This window comes from Danio rerio, chromosome 15 (assembly GCF_052040795.2).
Source record: "Danio rerio strain M-AB ecotype USA chromosome 15, GRCz13ab, whole genome shotgun sequence".
Lineage (NCBI taxonomy): Eukaryota > Metazoa > Chordata > Actinopteri > Cypriniformes > Danionidae > Danio > Danio rerio.
In genome coordinates, this window is record NC_141035.1 from 24,903,293 (window position 1) to 24,929,151 (window position 25,859).

A 25,859-nucleotide genomic window follows, 5' to 3' on the forward strand; every position below is an offset into this window, starting at 1 on the left:
CACAGATGTGCTCTTGATTGTCATGCAAACCACAGCAGTTACCAGTTTCAAACTATACAGGCAATGTGAAACAGTCTTATTTTAAATGTTAAGCACGGTCATGTACTGTATATACTGTGAAAGTATATGTACCCTTGGGGACAGAGACTGCAGCTGTTCTGTCCCTCTCTGCTGCTGATGGAGCCTTCTGGACAGGCTTGAGGAGCGCCTGAGCCTTTCCAGCAAAAATAACCTGTGGGTTGAGAGGAAAACCGGATGAGGTGGGCCGGTTTGAGGGGAAGGTGGGCGTGTTTTTAATCTGGCTTGAACTGGGAGATCTGTCAATTACCTGTCGGACACGGTCCTCCTCTGTGATCTGTGATTGGGCTGTTGGGGAGTACGGCTCCCTTTGTGCAGTAAAAACCTTCCCAGCATTCTCCACTGGGGGAAGTCAGTCCAGATATGTTGCAATAATGACCAGCAGGACATGACAAACACTCTTCCTGTTGAAGAACGGTATGTGTGGCCTTTATAAGAGTGACTGTTGGCAACAGGACTTGTGTGGTATTGTGCAGTTACATTAATAATATAAACACAGAAATTATCCTTACCACTTTGACCAGTTTGGTTCTGTTACTGAATGTGCCCTCTGGACAAGGCTGAGGTTGAGCAGTGCCTTGTGGGCAAAAGTGACCCACAGGACAAAGTCCTCCAACTCCTTAGAAAAAAACAACTTATTGATTATACATAGTCTTTTACACACACACACACACACACACACACACACACACACACACACACACACACACACACACACACACACACATATACACATATATATATATATATGTACAATATATATATTGAGTTACCTGTGTTCTGTGTGTAAGGTTGAGGTGAGATGTTCCCTTGTGCACAGTAATACCCTTCTGAACACTGTCCCGTGACGGAGCTGGAGTTCTGGAGAGAGCAGTAGTGTCCTCCGTCACATGCTCTACACTCAGAGAGGCTGATCAAACCAGAGTCAGGACTGTATGTTCCTGCCGGACAGGGCCTTATGTCATACCCTGTGCCTTCAGGACAATAGAATCCTACAGATAGAAGATAGACAACAGGAAAAAAAGTGACATGATTCCAGCACCATGCTGCAATCAGTCAGGATGCTTGTGTAACGTGTTTCTCCACGGTGTGGTGCTGTTTGCTATTTAATTGTTTCATGAGCATCTTCTATGTTCAGGAACAATAATTTCACTACTAGTCTAGTTGTTTTATACACTGAATATGTTCGGAATAGCATACTACCATACTATTATTAAATGAACATGAAAAAAAAGCTGTGGATTTTAAGTGACCACTTGAAAATTCTCATTTTCTCTGAATTTACTGGACCTATTTTTGTAAATGTTATTGGGAAATGTTTCTTCCAAATAAGAAATAAAAATATTGTACTTCACAAAACTGTATATATAACTGTATATATATATATATATATATATATATATATATATATATATATATATATATATATATATATATATATATATATATATATATAATTTTTTTTTTTTTCCCCAGAAATTCCAAATTCAAAATAAATGTCAAAATAAGGTCAAATCCATAAATCCAAAGAAGCTGAGAATCTCTTGATGTTTACCATGGCTGTGAAAACCAAAAATAAAATGTTATTTTATACATATACTTCCTCTGTAATTATTATTTGATATATTTTACACAAAACATCTAGTTTACAATGAAACTAAATAATAACTGGATGCTTCTATTATAATTAAATGTGCAATGTGACAAAGTCATGCGGCGGCACACAAACAGTTGCATAATGCATACTGTTTCACATACTTCTTTATAAAACTGTAGGGAGCAGTTAGCAGTATATTAGTACTCCATTCCGAACATAGCCAAGGAGAGACCAAAGCACCAACCAGCTGGACACAGCAGCCGGCCTCCATCAGCACAGTACCAGCCAGCGGTGCAGGCCCAGCACTGAGAGGCTTGAGGGACAGTTACAAACGTCCCAGAGTGGCATGGCACAGGTCGAGTGGCTCCTGGAGGACAGTAATGACCCTCTGGACAGACGTGACCAGTGATCCCATCAATGGGAGTGGGACTTTCTGCTTTCTCAGTACAATAAAACCTTTGGGTGAAATTATGGCATAGATTAAGTCTGGGCATTTGCGTTGCAGTTCAGAGAGAAGCATTGTTTGGTTACACACCCCTCAGAGCAGAGTCCACTTGGTCCATTCAGACCAGTAGAGGCACAGTAAAAGCCTCCAGGGCAAGATTGGCAATCCTCAGCAATCCTTAGACCTGTACTGTTAGACCATGTTCCCACCGGACAGGGCACAGGACTGGCAGTGCCTGTAGTAACATAGGGAGAGCTTTAAAATATTGTTTTTAATGAGCTTCACACGTTTGACTTCACATACATTATGTATAACAAGTTCTACAACATAAGCTGTGATTAAATTTAATGGAATTAGAATATTTACATAAAAAAAATTTATAGATTCATTACAAGTGTGCTGCATTTGTAAATTAGGACACATTATATAGTAGTCAATATGGGCATCATATATATAATATCTGCCAATATTTAAATGTTTATGTCAAATATATATATATATATATATATATATATATATATATATATATATATATATATATATATATATATATGTATATATGTATATATATGTATATATATATATATATATATATATATATATATATATATATATATATATATATGTATATATATATATATATATATATATATATATATATATATATATATATATATATATATATATATATATATATATATATATATATATATATATATATATATATATATATATATATATATATATATATATGAGAGTAATAAAAAAACATTTGCATTTTTTTTAAATGAAAGTGAAATGTCTTAACTGCTAAGGTCAATGACAATGGTTTTTCTAATGACTTGCCCAATTAATTTAACTTGCCTATTAAACCTAGTTAAGCCTTTAAATCAATACTATCTGGATGCAGCCACTATGATGCAAGCTGAGACGCAATGTCAGACACAATGCACTCAATGGAGTGAGTGACGTCACTGTGACGGGTAGGGTTAGGGGTGGGGTTAGGTGAGCGCATTGGATGCAGCTCAGATTGCACTGCACTAGGTCTGAATCCAGACCCCTCTACTTTAAATTGCACTTAAACTGAATATGAGTATCTTGCTAGTAAATAATATGCACTGTCATCATGGCAAAGACAAATGTTTTATATATCTGTATATATGCTGCTTACAGATACACAAAATAATTATCAACTTATTTGTACTAGCCACACTTTTAACAGTGTAACAAACTGTACACAGTGCTCCTTTTTACAAAATATATTCTAGTAAGCATATGAGACAAGCTGCTGAAAGCTATTTTGATGGCTTTAGGACAATACCTTTAGGACAATAGTGACCAACTGGGCATACATCGCCTGTAGGACCACCCATAGGACTGGAAGAATGGGAGCCCTGTTTGCACCAGAAACCAGCCAAACACAATCCTACCAACAATCATTTGAACACAATGTTTGTAAAACAAGAATTTGGCATTTTGTGGTTATATAAGCTTTAGAATTTGCACTAAAAGATCACTGCTTTCACCTGTAGGTTCTTCAAGTCCAACATGTGGACAGTAATGTCCTGGCGGACACAACAGACAGTTCCTTTGGCTGTCCATAAGCTCACGGGGGTTATACGTGCCAACAGGGCATGGAAACTGTTCAGCATAACCAGTTCCTTCAGGACAGTAATGTCCCTTTGGACAAGGCTGCATGGCGGACATATTTGCAGCCCCAAAATTCTCATCGCAATAAAATCCTGGTGTAGAAGAAACAGAAAAGGGCACAAGCTTCAGTATGTGTTTCAGAAATAGAAATGTGGGAGTGTGTCACACAGTTTGCTTTAGATAACTACAGCTTGCCTGCTTCACAGATTGTACAGTTTGCCTGTTTCTGCTTGTCCTGATATGTCCCACTGGGACAAAGAATTGGGACAGGGCTTCCTGGGGGACAGTAATGACCGACCAGACACGGCAGAGCTAGGTCATCTGTCTGACCAGGCAGGCACCAGTAACCTACCAAAAAAAAAGGACAAGGACAAGATCTGGAAATGTTTGAAACACTTTACCAGACTGTTTTTATTTTGAGCAGTGATGGTGTTTGTGGTTCTCACCCTGTCTACAGGGGGCAGTAGGAGCCTGAAGGCCTGTGGTAGCGCAGTAGTGACCGGCTCGACAAGCCTGACATTCTTCCTGGCTCATTAGGCCTGCTGATGGGGAGAAAGTGCCTGCTGGACATGGCTGTGGTGCACTGGAGCCCTCATCTGTGGAAAAGATGAAAAAAGTTAAACAAAAATGAACTTAGTCCAACCATAGTCTAACTATTGTTCAGTATTGTTGATTCTGGAATAAATTCTGGAATACATTTTTCCATTTTTAAAAAAAAAAGTCTTGGTTAAAGTGCTTAAGCATGAACTAAGCACCCAGGAAAGAGGTGAACCATAATTAAATCAAATTTAAATTAATAAAACAAAAAGACCTAAAAAAAAAACTTAAGTGATAATAATAAAATTAATGTAAAATAATAAAATTAATGTAAAAGCTTTTAATTAAATCTATAGAAAGAACATATTTATAAATTTATATATACATATGCATATATGATAACACTTTAAACTATATAGATCTGGCTTCATGAAACAATAACTTCAATTAACTCATTTTATTATCATTACACCGTGATGGCAGTACAAAATGGGTTTGTTGGCATTATCCTGAACATTGTGTAAGCATTTGTTTAATGTGTCATAAAGCAAAAAGAAAAATTCTCAAGATCATGTGAAGACATTTTATTTAAATAAACGTGATTAATACTAAGACATTCTTACATATAGTGACATCAATCAGCACTATCTGAATTGCCCAGTACTTACCACAGTAAGTTCCTGGAGGGCAGATGTTCCCCGTGATGCCATCTGTAGGCCTGGAGAAAGAGGCTTCTCGTGTGCAGTAATACCCAGGAGAGCACGGTCCACTCGGCAGGGCTAAACCTGTTTTAGAAGGTCAGGTATAAACAAGAGTTTCAAAAAGGCACACAGGCTAGTTGTTTTGCTATGTATCAAGTGATCACGCACCGGTTGCATTGCAGAAAGCTCCTGGAGGGCAGGGCAGAGGCTCAGAGGTCCCCGAAGGGCAGTAAAAGCCCTCCTGGCATCTGCCCCCAGTGGAGGAAGCAGGGCACAGGCAGTTAGCGTTAGTGTAGTTGTCCAGGTCAAAGGGTTGAGGGTTCCAGGCAGCAGATACACAAAACCATCCTGTGCATTGATTTCACTGGTTAAAATTGAAGTTGTTGTGAATCATGTTTCAATCAAGTGATGCACGTACCGGCTTTGCATTTGCCAGACACAGCGGACAGGTGCTCTTTCTCACAGAAGTGGCCTGGAGGACAGGGTAAGCAGCTGTCCAGGCTGTGGGTCATCAGCTCAGGGTTGTAATAGCCTCGTGGACAAGGGAACTGGTTAGCATGCTTTGTTCCTGTAAAAATAAAATAAAAAAAATACTAAACTGCGTCATTTTATTTATCAAAAGTATATTTTGTCTGCTACCAGTATTAGGTTAAAAATCTACAAGTGTAATAATATTCAATACATGTATTCTATATTCTTTGAAAATAAGTTTTAATATTAGTGACTGACCAATATGAAAATTCTGGCTTGTTGTAATAAGCCAACAATTACCCTTTTTGTCAATAATATAATATTCTTTTTTTTTTGATAATATTTTGTCTGAATAAATATTCAATTTAAAAAAAATTATAATTAAAAGACAGCTAAACTAGCGGATTCAAATGTTATCACTCGATTGAATGGGCATTATCAGTGGTTATCAGCTGACACAGGGTTTATGCAGGTTTCACCAAATTAAATTTAAACATTTTTAAAACAATTATAAATTAAATTTTAGACTCATACAGGGCTAAATGCTAAAGAGTTTTTCTAATGGCCTAAAAGTATTTTTTTTCTGATGTATCAAAAAATAATATAATTTAATAGTAGAATAATACAAATTATTTAACAATAAATTTTTGTTATTTCTTAGCAACATATTTCAAATACGGTCTCAAAACAAGCAAGCTCTAGTTTTTATACATACACTTGTTTTAACATAAACTTTCTAAAAAATTAAATCTATATTTTTTAACATTTTAAAAACAATAATAAATTAAATGTATGCACAAATATCTGTCCAGGTCAGTTTCTTCAGCAGTCAATACATAGAAAACTATTAAACAAATGTTATTGTAAGGTGATAGTGAGGCCAGCAGGGGGTGCTCAACCTGTGGTCTGTGTGGGTTCCCCAGTATAGCGAAGAAGGGGACACTATACTGCTCAGTGAGCGACGTCTTCCAGGTGAGACATTAAACAGAGATCTTGACTCTCTGTGGTCATTAAAAATCCCAGGATGTCTTTCGTAAAGATTAGGGGTTTAACCCTAGAATTCTGGCAAAATTTGCCAACTGGCCTCTGTCCATCATGGCCTACTAACCATCCCCATATCATAATTGCTCATAATCAGCTAGTGTGGTGTGCAGTCAGGTGCAATATGGCTGTCGCATCATCCAGGTGGATGCAGCACACTGGTGGTGGAGGAGGAGATTCCCCCCAATGTGTAAAGTGCTTTGAGTGTCTATAAATGTGCTATATAAATGTAAGGAATTATTATTATTATTATTATTATTATTACTATTATTATTATTATAATTATTATTATTATTATTATTATCATCATCATTATTAAAGAAAATAATTAAAACATTATGCTAAACAGAGTTTAAAAAATAACATTTAATTTTTATTATTATTATTTTTTATTGAGGTGGAATGTTACTGTTGGTCAGAATAAGTGGCTATACATGAACAAAGGAAAATTAAGGCATGTTAAAAAAAGATTTTTCTACAACAAAATGTTTCAGCAAATGTAAGACTTTTAAGGCCTAAAATTTTGTTTTTGAGATTTAAGACACCTGAAGACTTTTTAAGACCGATAGACAGATATGGGCCACTAGAGGTCTTCTGCGCCTTCTTGTATTCGTTATCATCTATCCACATGGTTAATCAGCTATAGATTACATATGGCTGCGGCTGAAAGTTAACAAGAATTATTTATATTATTTATTAAATTTCCCATTAAGTCTACCCCTACCCCAACCCTCACAGTAATGTAAAAACAGATCTGGAGTCTTCTCTATTCGTATAGCTGATCAACTATGAGGATGGATAATAACAGCCTTCTGAGCCTACTAGTAGGCACAGAAGGCCCCTACTGGCCCATATCTATCAGCTGATAAAAACAGACAACGTCCATTCAATCGAGTGATAACATTTGAAGCGGATGACTAAACTGACAATATACTGCATTAATATATTCTAAATGAATCCCATTTTTTTGTAAATATCTAAAATCAACAACCTTCAAGGTACAAATACTGTATTGCACTCGTCTCCCAAAATCTTGTTTTAACTAAAAATATTTTACAAATACTCATTAGAAAATAGATTTTCCACAGTTTATGCAATAGATGTTTCTTTTTGTTTTAACTAATTTATATTTATTTCTGTGTCTTACCATCAGGGCAGTAGAATCCAGCAGGACAGGGGTACAGATTGTAATTGCTGGTACTCTCTGGACAATAGTATCCAGCATGGCATAGACTGCACTTAATCTGTCCTGTCAGGTTAGTATAGGTGCCCGCAGGACATGGAACCGGTACAGCACTGCCAGCAGGACAGAAGTGTGCTTGAGGACAGAGACCACCTTCAGAATTCGAACCTACACAAACCATAAGAGCACAGTCAGAACTACAACACAACCAGACCATGAATAATGACGGCCTTGCTTTAACAAACACAGTCACACCAGTAGATGATGATGCTCCAGCCGGGCAGTAAAACCCCTCTCGGCAGGGTCCAGATGGTCTACTTAAGCCCACTGAACCACAAAATAGCCCGGCGGGACACACAGAGCACCCTGAGACCGCAGTGACATACAGACTGTAAAAACAAAAAGAAATCTGTTCATATGTCATTCAGTCAAATTAGTGCAGTGGAACCAATTGACCCTCTGAGTTACCTGTTTGAAAAGGTGCCAAGCGGGCAGGGTAAAGGAAGGCTGGTGCCCTCAGGACAGTAATGACCCACAGGACATGACCCACCCACCCCTGTGCTAATATTCGCATCAGGATTCTGGAAGTTTATGCCTGCAAAAGTCAAACGAATGCACATAAACCACACGTTTTAGTACAAATTAACAAAAATGAGAAACTTAGAACCATATTTTCCGGAAATCAAGCATCACCTGATTATTGTATCTACTGAGAACTTGTAAAGCAGAGATGCCCAAACTAAGGCCCTCAGGCCAAAGTTGGCCTATTGTCTCCTTTGATTTGGCCCGCCAGAGAAAAAAGGATTGGGAAAGGTTAGGGAATGCCTTTAACAGAGGTTCTCATTTCTATTTTAACGTAACCTTTTGTTTGTTAGCTTAATTGCTGAGCTATAAAAAAAAAATCGAAATTAAATGATTAAATGAATCAGATTTTTTTTTTTTAATTCATACTGTCACTTAACGAATAAGGGACAAAGCATTGAATTGCATGGAATTTTGTTTATGTTTTTATTGTAATAAGTTTGTTAAAATAATACACATTTTCTAAACATTTGTAAATAAGTAAATTTTTTCAATTGATAAAATTAAATTCAATTAAATATTATTAAATAAATTGGGAAATTACCTGTGGCTACTTTAATGTAATACAGTTTGCTATATTTACTTTTGGCCCACAGCTCTCAATCAAGCTTGGATTTTGACCCTTCATTAGAAAAACTTTGAGCACCCCTGTGGTAGAGAAAATTTTAAATATGTAAAAGACAGTGGCAGAATTCCTCTGTCACCCATGCAAACTAATAACTGCTGTGAAGCAACACAGTGTATTGAACCAATTTAAGGTGAACTAATTGTTATGTAATGAGCAACATCAAAACTATGATGATCAATGTTTTTTTAAATGATGCGCAGTAACAAAGTAATCGCTGTCTGCAGTCAGTTTTTCATTTATTAATTTTCTTTCTGGCCTAGTTCCTTTGTTAATCTAGGGTCACCACAGCGGAATGAACCGCCAACTTGTTTTTTTTTTATGCAGCGGATGCCCTTGTATCTGCAACCCAACACTGGGAAACATCCAAACATTCTTGCACACACACACACACACACACACACGCACACACACACACACACACACACACATACACACATTTACGGCCAATTTAGCTTATTCAATTCACCTATACTTCATGTATTTGGACTGTGGGGGAAACAATGTTTATTTTATATGGAGAGCCTAAATAAATCTATGTAAATTGAAACTGAAAGTGAAGTGGCAAATGGGAAATTCACTTTTCAAAGCTCCAAATCCACCAATGTTAATTGCATTATATAATGTAAAGTGCATCCGGAAAGTATTCATAGCGCTTCACTTTTTCCACATTTTTTTGTTACAGCCTTATTTCAAAATGGATTAAATTCATTTATTTCCTCAAAATAGTACACACAATACCCCATAATGACAATGTGAAAAAAGATTTTTTTTTAATTGTTGCAAATTTATTAAAAATAAAAAACCTGAAAAATCACATGTACTTAAGTATTCACAGCCTTTGCTCAATACTTTGTTGATGCACCTTACAATTACATCATCAATTGTTTATGCAATTACAGCCTTGTCTTTTTGAATATGATGCCACAAGCTTGGCACATCTGTCTTTGGGATTTTTTGCTCATTCCTCAAAGTACCTCTCAAGCTCTATCAGGTTGAATAAAAAGCGACGGTGTACAGCCATTTCCAGATGTCTCCAGAGATGTTCAATAGGATTTAGGTCTGGGCTCTGGCTAGGCCACTCAAGGACATTCACAGAGTTTTTCCAACAATTTCAAAAAATCTTTTTTTACATTGTCATTATAGGGAATTGTGTGTAGAATTTTGAGGAAATAAATCAATTTAATCAATTTTGGAATAAGGCAGTAACATAAAATTGTGGAAACAGTGAAGCGCTATGAATACTTTCCGGATGCATTGTAAATCACTTTCAATTAATGAAAAACATTATATTCCGGAAAATATGGTAACTTAAATACCAATGTCTATATAACTGGACCTACCTGCGAAGCAAAAATACCCAGCCTGGCAGGGACCAGTAGGTTCAACTAGTCCCCAGTCTTCACAGTACATTCCTTAAAATGACAGGTGTGTGTGATGAACATAAAACTACACCAGTGTTATTAAAACTGCCAAGGGTGTAAGTAAAGCAGGGGCACTGCTCTCACCAGCTGAGCACAGTAAACACTGCTCTACTTGGCTTTGTCCTGCTTTAGGGCTGTATGTGCCTGGAGGGCAGGGGAGAATGTCCTCCACTGTGCCCCCCACGCAGTAATGCCCCTTTGGACACAACTGGAGGTCCTCACCCTCCAGACACAGCCATCCAGTGGGACAGTCGCTGCATTCTGCAGAACCTGCATTCACACACATTAATAACACAGGATTACAACTTACTCTATTGTGCTTTGAGATGATAATTATGATAATGATAAATGAGTAGATGTGTGTATGAGCTGAAGACAAGGAACAAACAAGATGCATAAAGTTGTTTATGAATGTTATTCTGAATAGAGCACAATTTGAATATATGCACTAGTTATGGTTGTCAATATTAATAAATTGTATAAGTTTTATAGCTTTATCATCTTTGAAAATATGCTTAGATGTAGGGATGGACCGATACCACTTTTTACAAAGCGATACAAGTATGCATATTTTAAATTGTGCACTCGCCGATACCAAAAATATACATTTAAAATAACAAAGGTTGTTTTTTTTAACCAGTGATGAGGGATAATAGTGGCATTACAGATTTCAAAGAAAATATTGACTAAATATTAAAAAAGAAAACAAGTTTGACAACAACAAATCCTATGAATGTCTTCATGAATGCCCTTAAATAATGTAGACTAGTTGACAGCTAGCATCAAGTGTTTATTGAGATTGTGTGGTCTATCATGCATAGGCTGGCTGTCTCATGTTCAGCTTTGGTGAGACGCTTTTATTTAGCCTGTAGTAGTTTAGATTTTTTTTACATATAATGTTCCATTACTTAAAATTTCTTTCATTTTTTTATTTGTAGTTTATATATAAAATTAGTTTCTCAGTGATGGGTTGCGTAAAAAATAAGTTGGATAAGTTATCTGTACATTCCACTGTGGCAACCCCAGAAGGGACTAAGCCGAAAAGAAAATTAGTGCGTGGTACTGGCATTTCATGTATGATACGAGTAGAAGTATTTTAACCAAGTATCGGCCCAATACCCAATACTGGTGCATCCCTACTTAAATGTATACTTTGGCTATTTTTAATTTAGTATAATTTTGGACCTGTGTTTATTTTATTTTTTTTTTTGTATGATTTATAATTTAAAAAATAATTAACCATTAAGAGAATAAATTGAATTTTGCTTTCTTGAAAGTGTAAAAAGTATGGTGATGGTAAAGAACATATTTCAAAGATTTTCGGATACACTATACCCTGTGAAAAATTTCTACAAGTACAAACTAATGTTCTGATATATCTTATAGAGTGGGAGCTATCAGTGCTTACTTTAAGTTGGATCTTGCTGGATCCTATTCTGGAAAATATCTGATATCCTCTCACGGATTTGCTCCATGCGGTGATAATTCACTTCTATTCGTGTTCACAAAAACTCTATTGAGTTTTACATTGTTTGTAACTTACTCGGGTGACTAAGCAACTTAATTCAGCATTTGGTGTGAGCCCTGCATTAGTTGTGTTATGACCATTTAGTGATGTCATGTTCCGGGGAAATTGAAAGCGTGTGGTTTGGGTTGATCACAATGGCTTTTATTTGTTAGTTTTGTTCCGAAAATTATTCATTTACAAATTAACCACTGGGTTCTGGCCAGTATTAACCCTAGAAAGGTTCTATTATTGGATGAAAATGTTAAAATCCCATTTTTAACATGCTATTATTTTAAACCACATTACTTTTAATCTTCTATTTCACTACATGTTTAACATGGTAAAATTCAGAACTGTGCAAATTACGGTAAAGCCACCATTAATGGAATTATTGGTGATCAAGAAATTTTTGGGAAGTTTTGGGATAAAGAAATTTAGCGTACATACTCTGGATATTCTGCTTCAAATGTATATAACACATGCCTTTAAAGCACATGAATGTATACCTGTGCTATTTGAATGTGTTCCATCAGGGCAGTGCAGAGGCGATGCACACCCCTGTGGACAGTAATACCGTGTCGGACACCGATTTCCCGTAAGCCCATCATCAGGCATGGCTGTTTTAGCACCGCCTGCACAATAAAAACCTACAGGACAAAACAGGTCGGTTAGTTTGGTTCATTTTAAAAACAAAAGTCAGTCTGGTGGGAACTGAGATTCTGCATATTTGCACCTGGGGCACAATTTCCGGATGGCTGAATGAGACCAGAACTGTTGCAGTAAAATCCAGCAGGACAGAGCCAACAGGACGACACGCTTTTGGACCCCAGTGCATTGCTCCATGTCCCAGGAGGACAGGGGAACTCGTGAGGGTGTCTGGTGCCTGCCGGGCAGTAATAACCCATGGGGCATATGTCACCAAACCTGGAGCTAAACTGTAAAAGAATCAGTTAATGAAAGAATAATGATTCAATCCCGGATTGAATCACACTGATCAACATGTGTGATGGACAGTATGTGGTTACCGGAGTGGCGACATGGGATCCCCCAGTGCAGTAAAACCCAGCCTCACAGGGACCTTGAGGTGCAGTTAGTCCAGGAGAGTGGCAGTACTGACCAGCATCACATGGGCTGCAGTGCTGCAGATCTTCAGCCCCTGAACTTGCAGTGTACGTACCCTTCATTTAATGACAAAAATCACTGTCATTTATTTGGCAATAATAAACTAATCAAAGTGACAGTAAACCCATTTACCATGCAATGTACAAAATATTTATGTTTCAATTAGTGAAATTTCTGCTATGGTCTCGATACTTGCTCTGCCATAAAAATCATACTGCAGCTGCAGCATAGCAGATCTATACCGCCAAGACCACATACATTAACATTGCCATATATATTACCATAGTAAATCCCGAGAGTGTACAACAATTTGCTAGCCTAAATTAGTATGTTTGATGTTGCATGAATTAATATGTTTCAACATATTTTACCAAATGACCAGCATTTGAACACATTGCTATCTGTTAGCATGTTGTTAGCACTTTAAACATGCTGTAAGCTTGTTTAACATTTTATTAGAATGACTTAGCTTGTTACAAGTATGTTTGTAACACATTAACACATTGCTAGCATACATTTTAAAAGGACATGAACTAACATATTGGCAAACATGTTTTGGGCATGGTTATTGACAGCATAAATTAACATACTGTTAGCATTTTTCTAACTCTAACATGTTGTCATATGTCACGTTTTAGCAGATGGCTGACATTTTAGCATAGTGTCATCATGAATTAGCATGTTTAACATTTTGTTTACAAGTAACTTTTTATTAGCACAAATGAGATGTTTCTAGCATGATTAGCATGCTGTTTGCATATACTGTACTAACATATTTAAGCAAATGTATCATGTTGCTGACGTTCCTTGCAAGTCTAGGACTAGTACTGTAACTATGGCTGTATCCGAAATCGCCCAACAAAACCCCAAATAGTGCACTACTTGAGGGAGCAGCCACTGTTAGTGGTGTCTAAAACCATAGTGGATGTAATTTAAAGTGCACTTAATCAATCACGCAATGCAAAGTAATAATGAGTTAACAAGCCATGTATATTCAACAGCTAGAAAATCCCTATAATACACTGGGAAAGTTCATGCGACAGAATAAATTGCCAGATCTGATGACCAGATGGCATCTAAAACACAATCCTATTGGTGTGTGGTTAAAAATAACTTTATGTAATTAAAGTTACTTTTGTATACATCACCGGAATCAAAAGTCTTTGTTTCATTACTAATAGAAAGCAAGCTTAGTGTTCAATAACTATCACAGGGTCTGTCCAAGACGTTGAAAATCTAATCTATCTGAGGGATTCATCAAACAGCTAAGCATAAACAAAATGGCATCCCTTCTGGTGCACCGAGTGTTTGATTTCATACAGTCATTCAGGTGGACTATATTAGTGGACTAATATTGGTAATAGTAAATTTCGGATGCAGCATAGGCTTTATTAGCAATAGGCTAAACAAGTAGAACAGCAGATGAGTTGAAAGTCAGGAACCTGGTAGACATGATGTAAAATGTATTATTTAAAAGTTTTGTCATATTCAATGAAAATCCATTTAACACAAAAAGACTGTAGACTAATCAGTAAGAAAGGATACAGCATATACTGTCGAGTCAGAGAATTGTAAAGATCTGATGGAGATGAATGGTTGTAGTTTCAAAAATCTAGAAGATGCCATTTAAAATTTAGTATTGGAAAAAGAAGTGGAAGTATCTTATATAGATATTCAGTGTGCTGGATTTGTCAAGCTAGTATAATTAAAATTAACAACCCCAAAACTTTGTGTATAGATGCAATGGTACTGTATATTAGATGAGAAATAGACTTCATACTCACAGGGGGGCATGGGTGAGCAATAAGGGAGCCAGCTGGACAGAAGTGTCCAGGAGGGCACAGGGGCTGCTGGGATAGGCCTGTTTTGTTGCACAGTTTTCCTGACTGACACTCGAGACAGGAGCTGTGGCCTCTTCCCTGATAAATAATTGAAATGCAATAGGTGCTTAATGTTACTTAGAGAACATACTTTTACTGTGTCACTTACTGGTTGGAAAGTTCCCAGTGGGCATGGTTCAGCCCTCACAGCTCCTTCCAAAGAGAAGTGTCCCTCCTCAGTTTCATGCTGGACTGGTGTGGCTGAACCTCCACTGCAGTAATACCCTGCAGAGCAGGGACCAGTAGGGGATGTGGAGTTTGTTCCTAAACAATAATAACTGAGAAAAAATAAACACAGTTTCAACATTATCATTCATTTACTCTCTCTTTTTTCCATGTAAACTTGTTTAGGTTTCTTTGTTCTTGAAAGCACAAAAGAGAAATTCAGAAATGTCTCATTGTTTTTCAGTAGCTAGCTATGCAGTGTGCAAATTATACATTGATGGTCAGGGGGGTCAAATCTTTGTCAACTGTTGGCTTGTGTAATACATGCTTGAGTCATTTATGCACAGGGCCGGCGCGTCCATAGAGGCGACCTAGGCAGCCACCTAGGGCGGCAGAATAGAGGGCAGTGTCCGCGACACTACCCTCACCACCCGCACCCTCAGTTATATTCGTTTCTAGGGCAGCAGAATAGAGAGGGCGGCGTCCGCGTCACTACTCTCACCACCCGCGCCACTAGTTACATTGCGTCTAGGGAGGCAAAATAGAGAGGGTGACGTCCCGAACACTACCCTCACCATGCGCGCCCTCAGTTATATCCGCGTCTAGGGCAGCAAAATAGAGAGGGCACCGTCCCCGACACTACCCTCCCCACCTGCGCCCTCAGTTATATCAGTGTCTAGGGCGGCAGAATAGAGAGGGCACCGTCCCCGACACTACCCTCCCCACCTGCGCCCTCAGTTATATCAGTGTCTAGGGCGGCAGAATAGAGAGGGCGGCGTCCGCGACACCCCCTACTTTCATTTTAGGGTTGAGGGCGGTGTGACTGTCCTTTGCCTAGAGCGACAGTTCAGCTTGCTCCGGCCCTGTTTATGCATTTATATTTAATTACATCTAGGTTATTAATAAAATGTGTTTAAGTTTTCAGCATTTTGAGGGATATTTATAGTATTCTGATTCATGTATTCTCTGATTAGCTTTTTATGGTGGCTTAAAAAAGCTGATATTCTGTTATTCTACATTAACTTAATTTTCTTCTTCTTAGACTATTTTAAGAACGCATCTCATACAAGACCATTTATACCACAACTACATGACTTTACATTGGTTATACTAACAACAAACCAATTCATACTATAAACCTAATAACAATCATAGTAAAATACTAGCAACATGCTAATTCATACTAAATTCATGCTAACAACATGCTAGTTTATACTTGAAAATGCGAGCAACATGCTAATTCATACTAGAAGAACCATGCTAATAACATGCTAATTTATGACATAAACATGCTAGTAATAAGCTAATTCATACTAGAACCATGCTAATATGCTAATTTATGATGTAAACATGCTAGTAATATGCTAATTCATACTAGAACCATGCTAATAACATGCTAATTTATGACCTAAACATGCTAGTAATATGCTAATTCATACTAGAACCATGCTAATAACATGTTAATTTATCCTGTAAACATGCTAGAAATATGCTAATTCATACTAGAACCATGCTAATAACATGCTAACTTATGATAAAAACATGCTAGCAACATGCTAATTCATGCTAGAACCATTCTAATTTTTGTTACCAAATGCCTAGCAACCACTCAGAACACCTTAGCAATTGCATAGCAACTCCTTAGCAACCGCCTAGCAACACATTAGCAACTGTCTAGCAACAACTCAGAACACCCCAGCAACACCTTAGTAATAACCTAAACACATTAGCAACTGCCTTGCAACACCTTAGGAACCACCTGGCCTTAGCAACTGCCTAAGAACCACTCAAAACACCTTAGCAACCCCCAAGCAACACCTTAGCAACAACCTAGAACACCTTAGCAACCACCTAGCAACATCTTAGCAACCTCCTAGCAACGCCTTAGCAAACACTCAGAACACCCTAGCAACCACCTAGTGATGCCTTAGCAACTGCCTAGCAAGCACTCAGAACACCCTAGCAACGCCTTAGCAACCATTCAGAAAACCCTAGCAACCACTTAGCAACACCTTAGCAACCACTCAGAACACCATAGAAACCACCTAGCAATGCCTTAGCAACCACCTAGCAACCACTCAGAACACCCTAGCAACCGCCTAGCAACACTTTGGCAAGCACTCAGAACACCCTAGCAAAGCCTTAGCAACCATTCAGAACACCCTAGCAGCCCCTTAGCAACACCTTAGCTAGCACTCAGAACCCCTAACAGCCGCCTAGCAGTAAACATGCCAATTCATACTAAAACATGCTAACATATGTACTTATCTCACTTTGCCAACTGTTTTAAACTTCTTAAACTACTTTATTTATTTAATCTTTAAAACTACCTCAAACTCTCAGACGAGGCTTTCTCAAGCCACCAAAATGTTTGTCTACAAACTTTACTTCTCTAGTTTAGATGTTACAGTAGGGTAAACTACAAACTATGCATCCCATTCGATTTTATTTTCAGGCTGAATATAGATACAAACACCTATTTTAGAACAAAACAAAGTCTTGTGAAGACGATGTCTGTTGGTGCTCTAGATCTGCTGCTTTCAGACTTTTCTCTCGAATAGACTAATTGGCGCAATTATGCATTAAGAATGGTTTGAACCATTATGGGGCGGGTCAAATGTATATTTAATTTCTAATTATTAACGCTATTATTTAAAATACAGGTCAGAGTGAAATATTTCTCAGTATTTAAGAACTGACCATGCATGCATCTTGTTTTGACCTCTTTCACGGGGGAACCAGCGTTAATTAGGGGGATCAATCCCCCCCAAACCCCCTAGTAATTCGCAGCAGATTAACAGGTTTGGACCTATGTAAGAGTTTTGGGTGAACTGTCTCTTTAAGAAAGTAAACCAAATGCTTATTTATAACATGCAGAGTTTAGCAGCCATACCCTGGAGGACAGCGGACACACTGCTCTGCATGCTGGAGACCCGTGCTGTTACTGTATGTTCCTGAAGGACAGGGATGTGGGTGAACCGAGCCCAGTGGACAAAAACTGCCAGCAGGACACACGCCCCCTTCATGGCCATCAGGAGGAATCTATCAAAAAGAAGGTTTGATTATTAAACGTCAATCAAAAGCAAAAGGTTAAATCAACATAAAGTTTTATGTAACAATCATACTGGACTGGCAGATCCCTGTCTACAATAGAATCCTGCTTCACAGTCCCCTGTGGGCTCAGATTTGCCCAGTCCGCTGCAGTATTTTCCTCCGCTACACGGGGTACACTGTGACGCTTCACTCAGGGCTGTCCTGGATCCATATGTACCCTCTTCACATGGCTCTGGAGATGAGCTCCCATCAACACAGTAGAAGCCCTGACAATTATAGAAAAAGAAACGTATTAGACATTAATTAAATATGATGGTATGCAATAGTTTTATCCAGTATATGTTTACCTGTGGGCAGACAGTAGGAGTGTGTGTGGCCAGAAAAGGACAGTAGTGACCGGGAGGACATTTCACACAGGTTTCTCCTTCATGGCCGTATGACTCATTCCTGAAGAAGCCCGACTGGCATGGAAATGAGTTTGGATGTCCAGTACCGGGAGGACAGAAGTATCCATCAGGACAATTTCCTGTCTAATAGAAACAATATGTGTTAAAGGGATATTTCATCCAAAAGCAGCTCTCTTTTGCTTTCAATGAAAGTATTTTAGGTGAGCAAGAAGGTCACTGGTTTGAGCATCAGCTGGGTCAGTTGGCATTACTGTGTGGAGTTTGCATGTTCTCCTCGTGTTGGCGTGGGTTTCCTCCGGGTGCTCCGGTTTCCCTTACAAGTAAAAAGACATGTGCTATAGGTGAATTGAATAAACCAAATTGTCCGTAGTGTATGTGTGTATGAGTGTATAGGGGTGTTTCCCAGTACTGGAAGTGCATCCACTGCGTAAAACATATGCTGGATAAGTTGGCGGTTCATTCCGCTGTGGCGACCCCAGATTAATAAAGGGACTAAGCCAAAAAGAAAATGAATGAATGAATATAAGTATATTGGGAACCTGACACAGCCATGGTTACCATTCATTTATGTGAAAAAGGGCAGCTTGGACATTGTTCTAGAAAACTACTTTTCCATTCCACATAAGAAACAAAGTATGATGGATTAGGAAATGTGGCAATATATAATCCATGAAAATTATTTCCAGGGTCATTTTTTAACTTTCATAAGAGCATGGTTTACAAGCAACTTATTAATAGCATCTATGTTATTTTTAATGTCAAATCCTTAAATTTAAGCAATTACTTCAGTTAAACATAGCACAGTTAACTTGCTTCCAATAGCAATGAACTGTTTCAAATTATAAACATATTTTACATTTAAAACTCATTCAGGAAATCATTGTAGCAAATGGCTGCAATATTCATTTATTCATTCATTCATTTTCTTTTCGGCTTCGTCCCTTTATTAATCTGGGGTCGCCACAGCAGAATGAACGGATGCCCTTCCAGCTGCAACTCATCACTGGGACACATTTGTACACACTCAATCACACACATACTCTATGACCAGTTTAGTCAACGCAATGGTTTTGGACTTGTGGGGGAAACCGGAGCACCCGGAGGAAACATGCAAACTGACCCAGCCGGGGCTCGAACCAGCCACTTTCTTGCTGTAAGGCGATTGGGCGACCCACTGCGCCACCGTGCTGCCCTGGGCTGGAATATTATGACAATAAACATGATTGCTTAATTGTGCCCTTCAAATTATATTACTAATAATTAATAGGACCAATTTGTTTTTAAAATTGTGTTATAGGAAACAACAAGTCATATTTTGGCTAGATACATAGTATTGGTTTAGCGTGACTCCTAATTTAATCACTGAAGCTGTACCATCTGTGAAACTTTTATTGTATTAGCACTTTGCTTCCACTTTTTGATCCAAGAAAGTACAGAAATTGGCCAGTAACCCTGCAGATAAAACTCAGTGACTAATTTAAATAGCCACTGCTTACTTAAACTTGACAGAATTGTGTGATTGGTTATAATGAACAGCAATGCAGAAATTTTTTTAGTAGCTAAAAAGAAATCCAAGATCAGCATATTTTACTTTGTTTCTCCACATTTCACTTTAATTGCATCCATCGTAGAAGATTTAGTTGAATTTTACCCCTTAATCTTGTATTCATATGGGATATTTGGTCATATTTAAAATGACATCTGATTTATATTATTTGCATTAATTAAAATGGACTAAATAATCAAAGGTTTAAACCGTTTTAATAAACTATAGGTGAGTCATACTGGTTCAATAATAGGCTCTTCCTGTGGATTCTCTGTGTAGCAGTATTTTCCTGCCGGACACTTTGTGCAGTCTGAAGGGTCACGTAGTCCTGGCTGTCGACTGTAGGTTCCTTTGGGGCACGGAACAGGATTAGGATCCTGAGAAAAACGTAAATAATAGAAAAGAAAATAATTGCTATGCTTCGTGCCATTGATCATGTGACATGATGATCGACGATGGCCATAATGGTTCTGAACCTTACAAAGATACTTACAACACTTCCACCTGGACAGTAAAATCCTATTGGGCAGAACACAGCTGAGCGCTGGGGTTCACGATCCAGGCCTTGTGAGCAGAGGAAACCTGGAGGGCAAACCATTACTCTGAGCATGGCTTCTTCACTGGTGGTTTCGTTGCTGCAGTAGTGGCCCGGCAAACATGGCAGACACACTTCTGATCCCTCATCCTAAAAAAAAAAGGCCAGAAGAGAGGGAGTCAGATCAATAAAACGGTGCATTTGTTTGTTAAAATGAGAAAATAGACATTAAATTTGAATACTGTCTGGCTTACAGAAAAACTTCCTGTTCCACAAACTTTTGGATGGATTGTTGCCGGATGAGGACAGTAGTAGCCAGCAGGGCACACAGAACAATCCTCTGCTCTCCGCCCCCCCTTTATCTTGCGAAATGTAGCACTGGGTATAGGAAGTCAAATCCACTGAAATCTTCAAGTCCAGCTTTATGTCAGTTATTTCAATCATTGGGAGTGTTACTCACGGTGGGCAGGAAGTGGGTTTGGATGTACCCTCCTTACAGTAATGGCCTTCTGGACAGACCTGACAGTCCTCTTTCGCGGCATTACCTATATTTGTGCTGTAGGTGCCTGAAGGGCAAGGGTGCTGCGAGCCATATAACGTACCTGTTGAAATACACACACACACACACACACACACACACACACACATCACCGGGACTGCAATCCTGTCTCCATAAGAACTACAAATTCTGTCATGCACCACACACCCACACCTGTTCCAGTTCTGCTTTGATTACACACACACACAGCTGGGGGCTGCTCAAGGACTGATTACTTTGACCATATATACAGCACACGCATGTCTGCCCACCACCAACCTGCACGCAACAAATGCCTGCATGCATGTACATACATATGTACGCACACACACACACGCACGCACACACACACAAACACACTTTGCTTAATCTTGCTGATATTAACGCTGTAACTTTACAAATCGTTTTCTGGTCTAGTCTCCCCATAAATTGTCCTTGCCTTGTTCAATTGTTTACGTTATCTGCTGCCTGCATCGACCATCTACCTGTTTCCTGACTACGCTTCTGGATAACCTTGTATGTACCTGTTTGCACCTGGAAATGACCACTGCCTGCCTGACTCCTCTTATTAAAATATATTAATAATCAATATATTTTCTAATATGTATTAATATGTACTAATAAGTTATATTCTTAATTTACATAATAATAACAGCTTATTTTGAGGTAAAAAAAATCTTTAGATAATTAAAAAATAATTGCTAATGTGAGTCAGAGGAGCTTCTAGTTTCCAGTTGTTTAGTTCTATGATGTTCTGATCTAGAGATATTCTTCTTTTTTTGTGGGTGTCTATGTGTAGGGATGTCATTTGAATCACACATTATTTACTTTCCAATGTTTCCATCACAGGCATTGTTTGTATGATACTGTAAGACAAACTTGAAAGAATTTTTTCGAAGTCGAAGAACATTCAGATGTTTGATGAAGTACCTTCAGGGCAGTAGTTTCCAGAGTTGCATCTCCCAGATGGAGCGCCCACTCCTGCCAAACAGTACCATCCTTTCGGGCAAGGACGACATTCCCTTTCTGACTCCAGCCCGCTCCGATCGCTCCAGGTGCCAGCGGGACACTTGTGCTGAGTAGGGAACATAGTGCCCGCAGGACAGTAATGCCCAGGAAAGCAAAAGAGGGGAGGTCTCTGGATGCCTCCAGTGCCTGTAAAAGCAGACATTGTTAAATAAGGAATAAATGAAAATCCATAAATTCAGCTGAAGGTAGTCTAGCACCTCGATAACATGCATAACGTGGAGGACACTGATGGCACTGAGAGAGGTCAGTGAGATCTGTGCGGTTACTAAGAGTACCGGGAGGGCAAGCATTGGACGGCTCATTGGGTCGAGAAGAACCTGGTGGACACACAAACCTGAAGACAAACAAACAAAAAGCACTTTCAATGGAATACAGGTTAAAAATATGCTTTCAGTGTGACCAGGCAGATGCTACCAGATAGATGAAGCAAAACCATATAAAGCCTAATAGTCAATCACGATTTAAAAGGGTTCGATTTTTAAATCGCAATAGCTGCAATTACTTTGATGCGCTATGCAAATATTGTAAGCAGCATATCACTTTTCTGACAGTTTGCAAGCACATTATCCTGAACAATGTGAAAAAAGTAACAATCAAAATGTAAAAGTTTTAAAAAGTTTTGTAAAAAGAGATTTGTATATATAATTATACTGTAATAATTACTCTAGTATACTAATTACAATTATACTAATTAAATAACTACAGTATTACACTATATTAATTTGTCATGACATGATTAAATAAACAGTAGCATAGTGTAGCATACTTCGTGATGATGCTTGATCTTTCTTTGGGGCTGTTAAAATCACATCAAACCTGTAGCTCTTATATAAAATAGCAAATTGCAACTTAAATCAAATAAATGGCAATTAGATTTTTTCTCCAAATAGTGCAGCTCAAATTCTTGCTGAAACCCAAAAGTGACATGGTTTACAGCTGGAAATGTCTATACCAGGGGTCACCAACCTTTTTAATACTGAGAGCTACTTCTTGGGTACCAATTAATGTAGAGGGCTACCAGTTTGATACACACTTCTCAAATAACAAATTTGCACCAATTTACTTTTAATTATATTATCAGTGGTGTAAAGTAGCTAATTACAAATACTCAAATTACTGTAATTAAATAGTTATTTTCTCAGGAACTGTTATTTAGTAAGTAGTTTTTAAAATGTGTACTTTTACTTTCCTTTGAGTACATTTTTAGTGCAGTAATCAGTACTTTTACTCCACTACTTTTCCTAAACCTGCAGTCACTACTTTATTTTTTTCTTGTCTATGGGGATTAGAAAAATCAGTCCTGTGATTCCTGTCCAATCAAATCTCACATAGAAGTTTTGTCGCCTCATAATGAACTACCTCAAAATAGGGTTGATTAAAAGAAATATATTAATGCAATTCAGATTTATAATATATGAATTATTGTTTACTTTAAACTTATTATAAATATATAATTATAATGTTCAATTATATTGATTAATATATATATATATATATATATATATATATTTTTTTTTTTTTTTTTTTTATTCAAATAATTTTGTGGCTAAAAAGTATTGGTTCAGGCACCTTTTTGGCACTGGTACCATTTTAAAAGTATGGATTTAACACTGGTATTGAAATACCTACATCAAAACATGTGCGCTTTATAATTGCAGCAAACTGTTTAGAAGCATTAAAAGTGTACAAGATGTCCAAAATCTTTACATGCATTGACCCAGAGACTGTTAGGATGCATGTCACTGATGAGAAGATGACAGATGTTTACTGTATGATGATCGAAATGGCCTTAAACATCCAGCAGGCAAAAGATGTCAACATGATGTCAGAATGAAGTTGTACCCCAGTGTCATGGGGATGTTCCATTTTGTTTTACCATGAAAATCATGGAAGTGTCAGCATGTGATACCAAAATGATGTTGGATGTTTGCTCGACATTGGATTTTGGTCACTTTACAAAACAATCTGAATTCAACCAAATATCAACGACATTTGATGTTGTTATTGAACAAATAACGTTGTCCTTAGACGCCGGCTAGACAATCTAACCTAATGTCAATGTCTTATGATGTTGGGTGCCTGCTGGACAATAACTCGATGCACTACAGAATGTTACGTTTACACACACATGCACATATTACATGTAAACGCATCAGCTTTTAAAAGCGTAATACTCACTACTCACTACACTTGAGTACTTTTGAAAGGGCTACTATTTACTCATACTTTGAGTAATATTTACAACAGATACTTTTACTCTACTTACACTACATTTTTAGGCAAGTAATGGTACTTTTGCTTGAGTATGATTTTTCAGTACTCTTTCCACCACTGTATATTATTAATAATAATTGATGATATTCATCCATGTGAAGACACTAATCATGTTAATGACTTCTCACAATAGTTGTCAACAATGATTTAACAAGGTAGGAAACAGAGAAATATCAATATGCAACACTTTACTTCTAAGTATTTACATCTTTAAATGATCACTTCTACAATATTTTCACTAGCCACAAACAATTTTGAACAAATCATGCGCTACGATGTACCATGTTTGTACAGATTATCAATTGTGTAACATAAATAAACTTTCAGATTTTACTGAATTATCACCAAATCTACAGAATTTTTAACATAGCCGACAGTTTTACTTTCCTGTCTGAAAATGTCTTGTGTTTCTAATTTAAAAAAACGTACCTCTAAATGAGGCTTCCATTGCTTTATGGGGGGTTTTCACCGGTCTCGTGAAAAAAGACTGCTGTTTTCATAAACCTTCCGGACTTTTTCTACCTAGACTACGGTGCATTGCCCAGGGGGTAGTTAGCATGGTAAAGTTAGCTTGCGTGACACGTTCTGAAATGTCTCTCAACATTGTGTCGTTTGCCGTCACCAAATGAATTAAAAGTGGGGGTTTTTCTGCCATATTTTCAAATCATCTCCTCCCTTTACTGCACCTGCAACCATTGCTGTGGTGACCAGCTATCTAATATGAAATATTTTTTACATTTTTTTTATATAAAACTTAATGTCATTTTCAAATTGACACCAATGCAAGTGTGATTTAAAAAGAATTGCTACAAAAAAAATATTAGATGCAGCTTACTTATAAGTGGCGCTATGGTGAGCTATTTCGAGAACAGGCTTGCGCGCAACTCATGTGATCCTCACGGGCTACCTGGTGCCTGCAGGCAACGTGTTAGTGACCCCTGGTCTATACAGTATGACGAACAGCAATGATAATATTCACTAACCCTGGCATACAATCCACATCAGGAAACTTCAGTGCTACTTGTGTGCATGCTTTGCCAGGGTAGCAAGGCCTGCAGTCTGCCAGAGCGTCCTGCCCCTCTAGAGGATTAAATGTGCCTGGCTGGCAGGGCAATGGGTCACTTGTTCCCTCAGGACAATAGAAGCCAGGTGGACACTTTAAACAGTCCTTTACGCCTACAGTGAAAACAGAGACAAATATCAACCCAACAGTTGATTTTAATGGATGTGCTAAATGAGAATGAAGGATTTGAGATAGAAATCTCACTCAGCGCCCCCTGATGTGGGGTAAAGGTTCCCTGTGGGCATAAGATTTCACTGAGTGTGCCTGCTGGGCAGTACCTCCCACGAGCACAAAGTAGGCCAGGACCCGCAGAACCTATAAATCAAGGAAGGCTTTAAGTTTACTGACTTTTATCAGTCATTTTTTTTCTTCTTTTGAGCATAAAGTACTCCTAAAATTACTGGA

At 37.9% G+C, this 25,859-nt stretch overlaps 1 protein-coding gene across 1 annotated transcript in view; it reads right to left on the reverse strand.

The window, feature by feature from the left end:
* Positions 1–25,859, reverse strand: part of si:ch211-286b4.4 — a 90,597-nt gene that overhangs the window by 54,429 nt on the left and 10,309 nt on the right. The window contains exons 9-42 of the mRNA XM_087284021.1: positions 25,659–25,769; positions 25,375–25,567; positions 22,315–22,451; positions 22,019–22,243; positions 21,011–21,152; positions 20,805–20,928; positions 20,509–20,700; positions 20,255–20,392; positions 18,410–18,592; positions 18,134–18,328; positions 17,902–18,050; positions 14,953–15,121; positions 14,748–14,882; positions 12,867–13,019; positions 12,575–12,776; positions 12,348–12,488; positions 10,419–10,604; positions 10,254–10,325; positions 8,172–8,298; positions 7,959–8,092; positions 7,668–7,871; positions 5,427–5,576; positions 5,177–5,356; positions 4,976–5,092; positions 4,217–4,366; positions 3,966–4,118; positions 3,647–3,862; positions 3,442–3,546; positions 2,211–2,355; positions 1,920–2,131; positions 852–1,070; positions 591–697; positions 329–482; positions 133–232 (exon numbers count right to left, since the gene is read on the reverse strand). Coding sequence (XP_087140147.1) covers positions 133–232; positions 329–482; positions 591–697; positions 852–1,070; positions 1,920–2,131; positions 2,211–2,355; positions 3,442–3,546; positions 3,647–3,862; positions 3,966–4,118; positions 4,217–4,366; positions 4,976–5,092; positions 5,177–5,356; positions 5,427–5,576; positions 7,668–7,871; positions 7,959–8,092; positions 8,172–8,298; positions 10,254–10,325; positions 10,419–10,604; positions 12,348–12,488; positions 12,575–12,776; positions 12,867–13,019; positions 14,748–14,882; positions 14,953–15,121; positions 17,902–18,050; positions 18,134–18,328; positions 18,410–18,592; positions 20,255–20,392; positions 20,509–20,700; positions 20,805–20,928; positions 21,011–21,152; positions 22,019–22,243; positions 22,315–22,451; positions 25,375–25,567; positions 25,659–25,769 — 5,320 coding nt within the window. The remainder of the gene's footprint in view (positions 1–132; positions 233–328; positions 483–590; positions 698–851; positions 1,071–1,919; positions 2,132–2,210; positions 2,356–3,441; positions 3,547–3,646; positions 3,863–3,965; positions 4,119–4,216; positions 4,367–4,975; positions 5,093–5,176; positions 5,357–5,426; positions 5,577–7,667; positions 7,872–7,958; positions 8,093–8,171; positions 8,299–10,253; positions 10,326–10,418; positions 10,605–12,347; positions 12,489–12,574; positions 12,777–12,866; positions 13,020–14,747; positions 14,883–14,952; positions 15,122–17,901; positions 18,051–18,133; positions 18,329–18,409; positions 18,593–20,254; positions 20,393–20,508; positions 20,701–20,804; positions 20,929–21,010; positions 21,153–22,018; positions 22,244–22,314; positions 22,452–25,374; positions 25,568–25,658; positions 25,770–25,859) is intronic.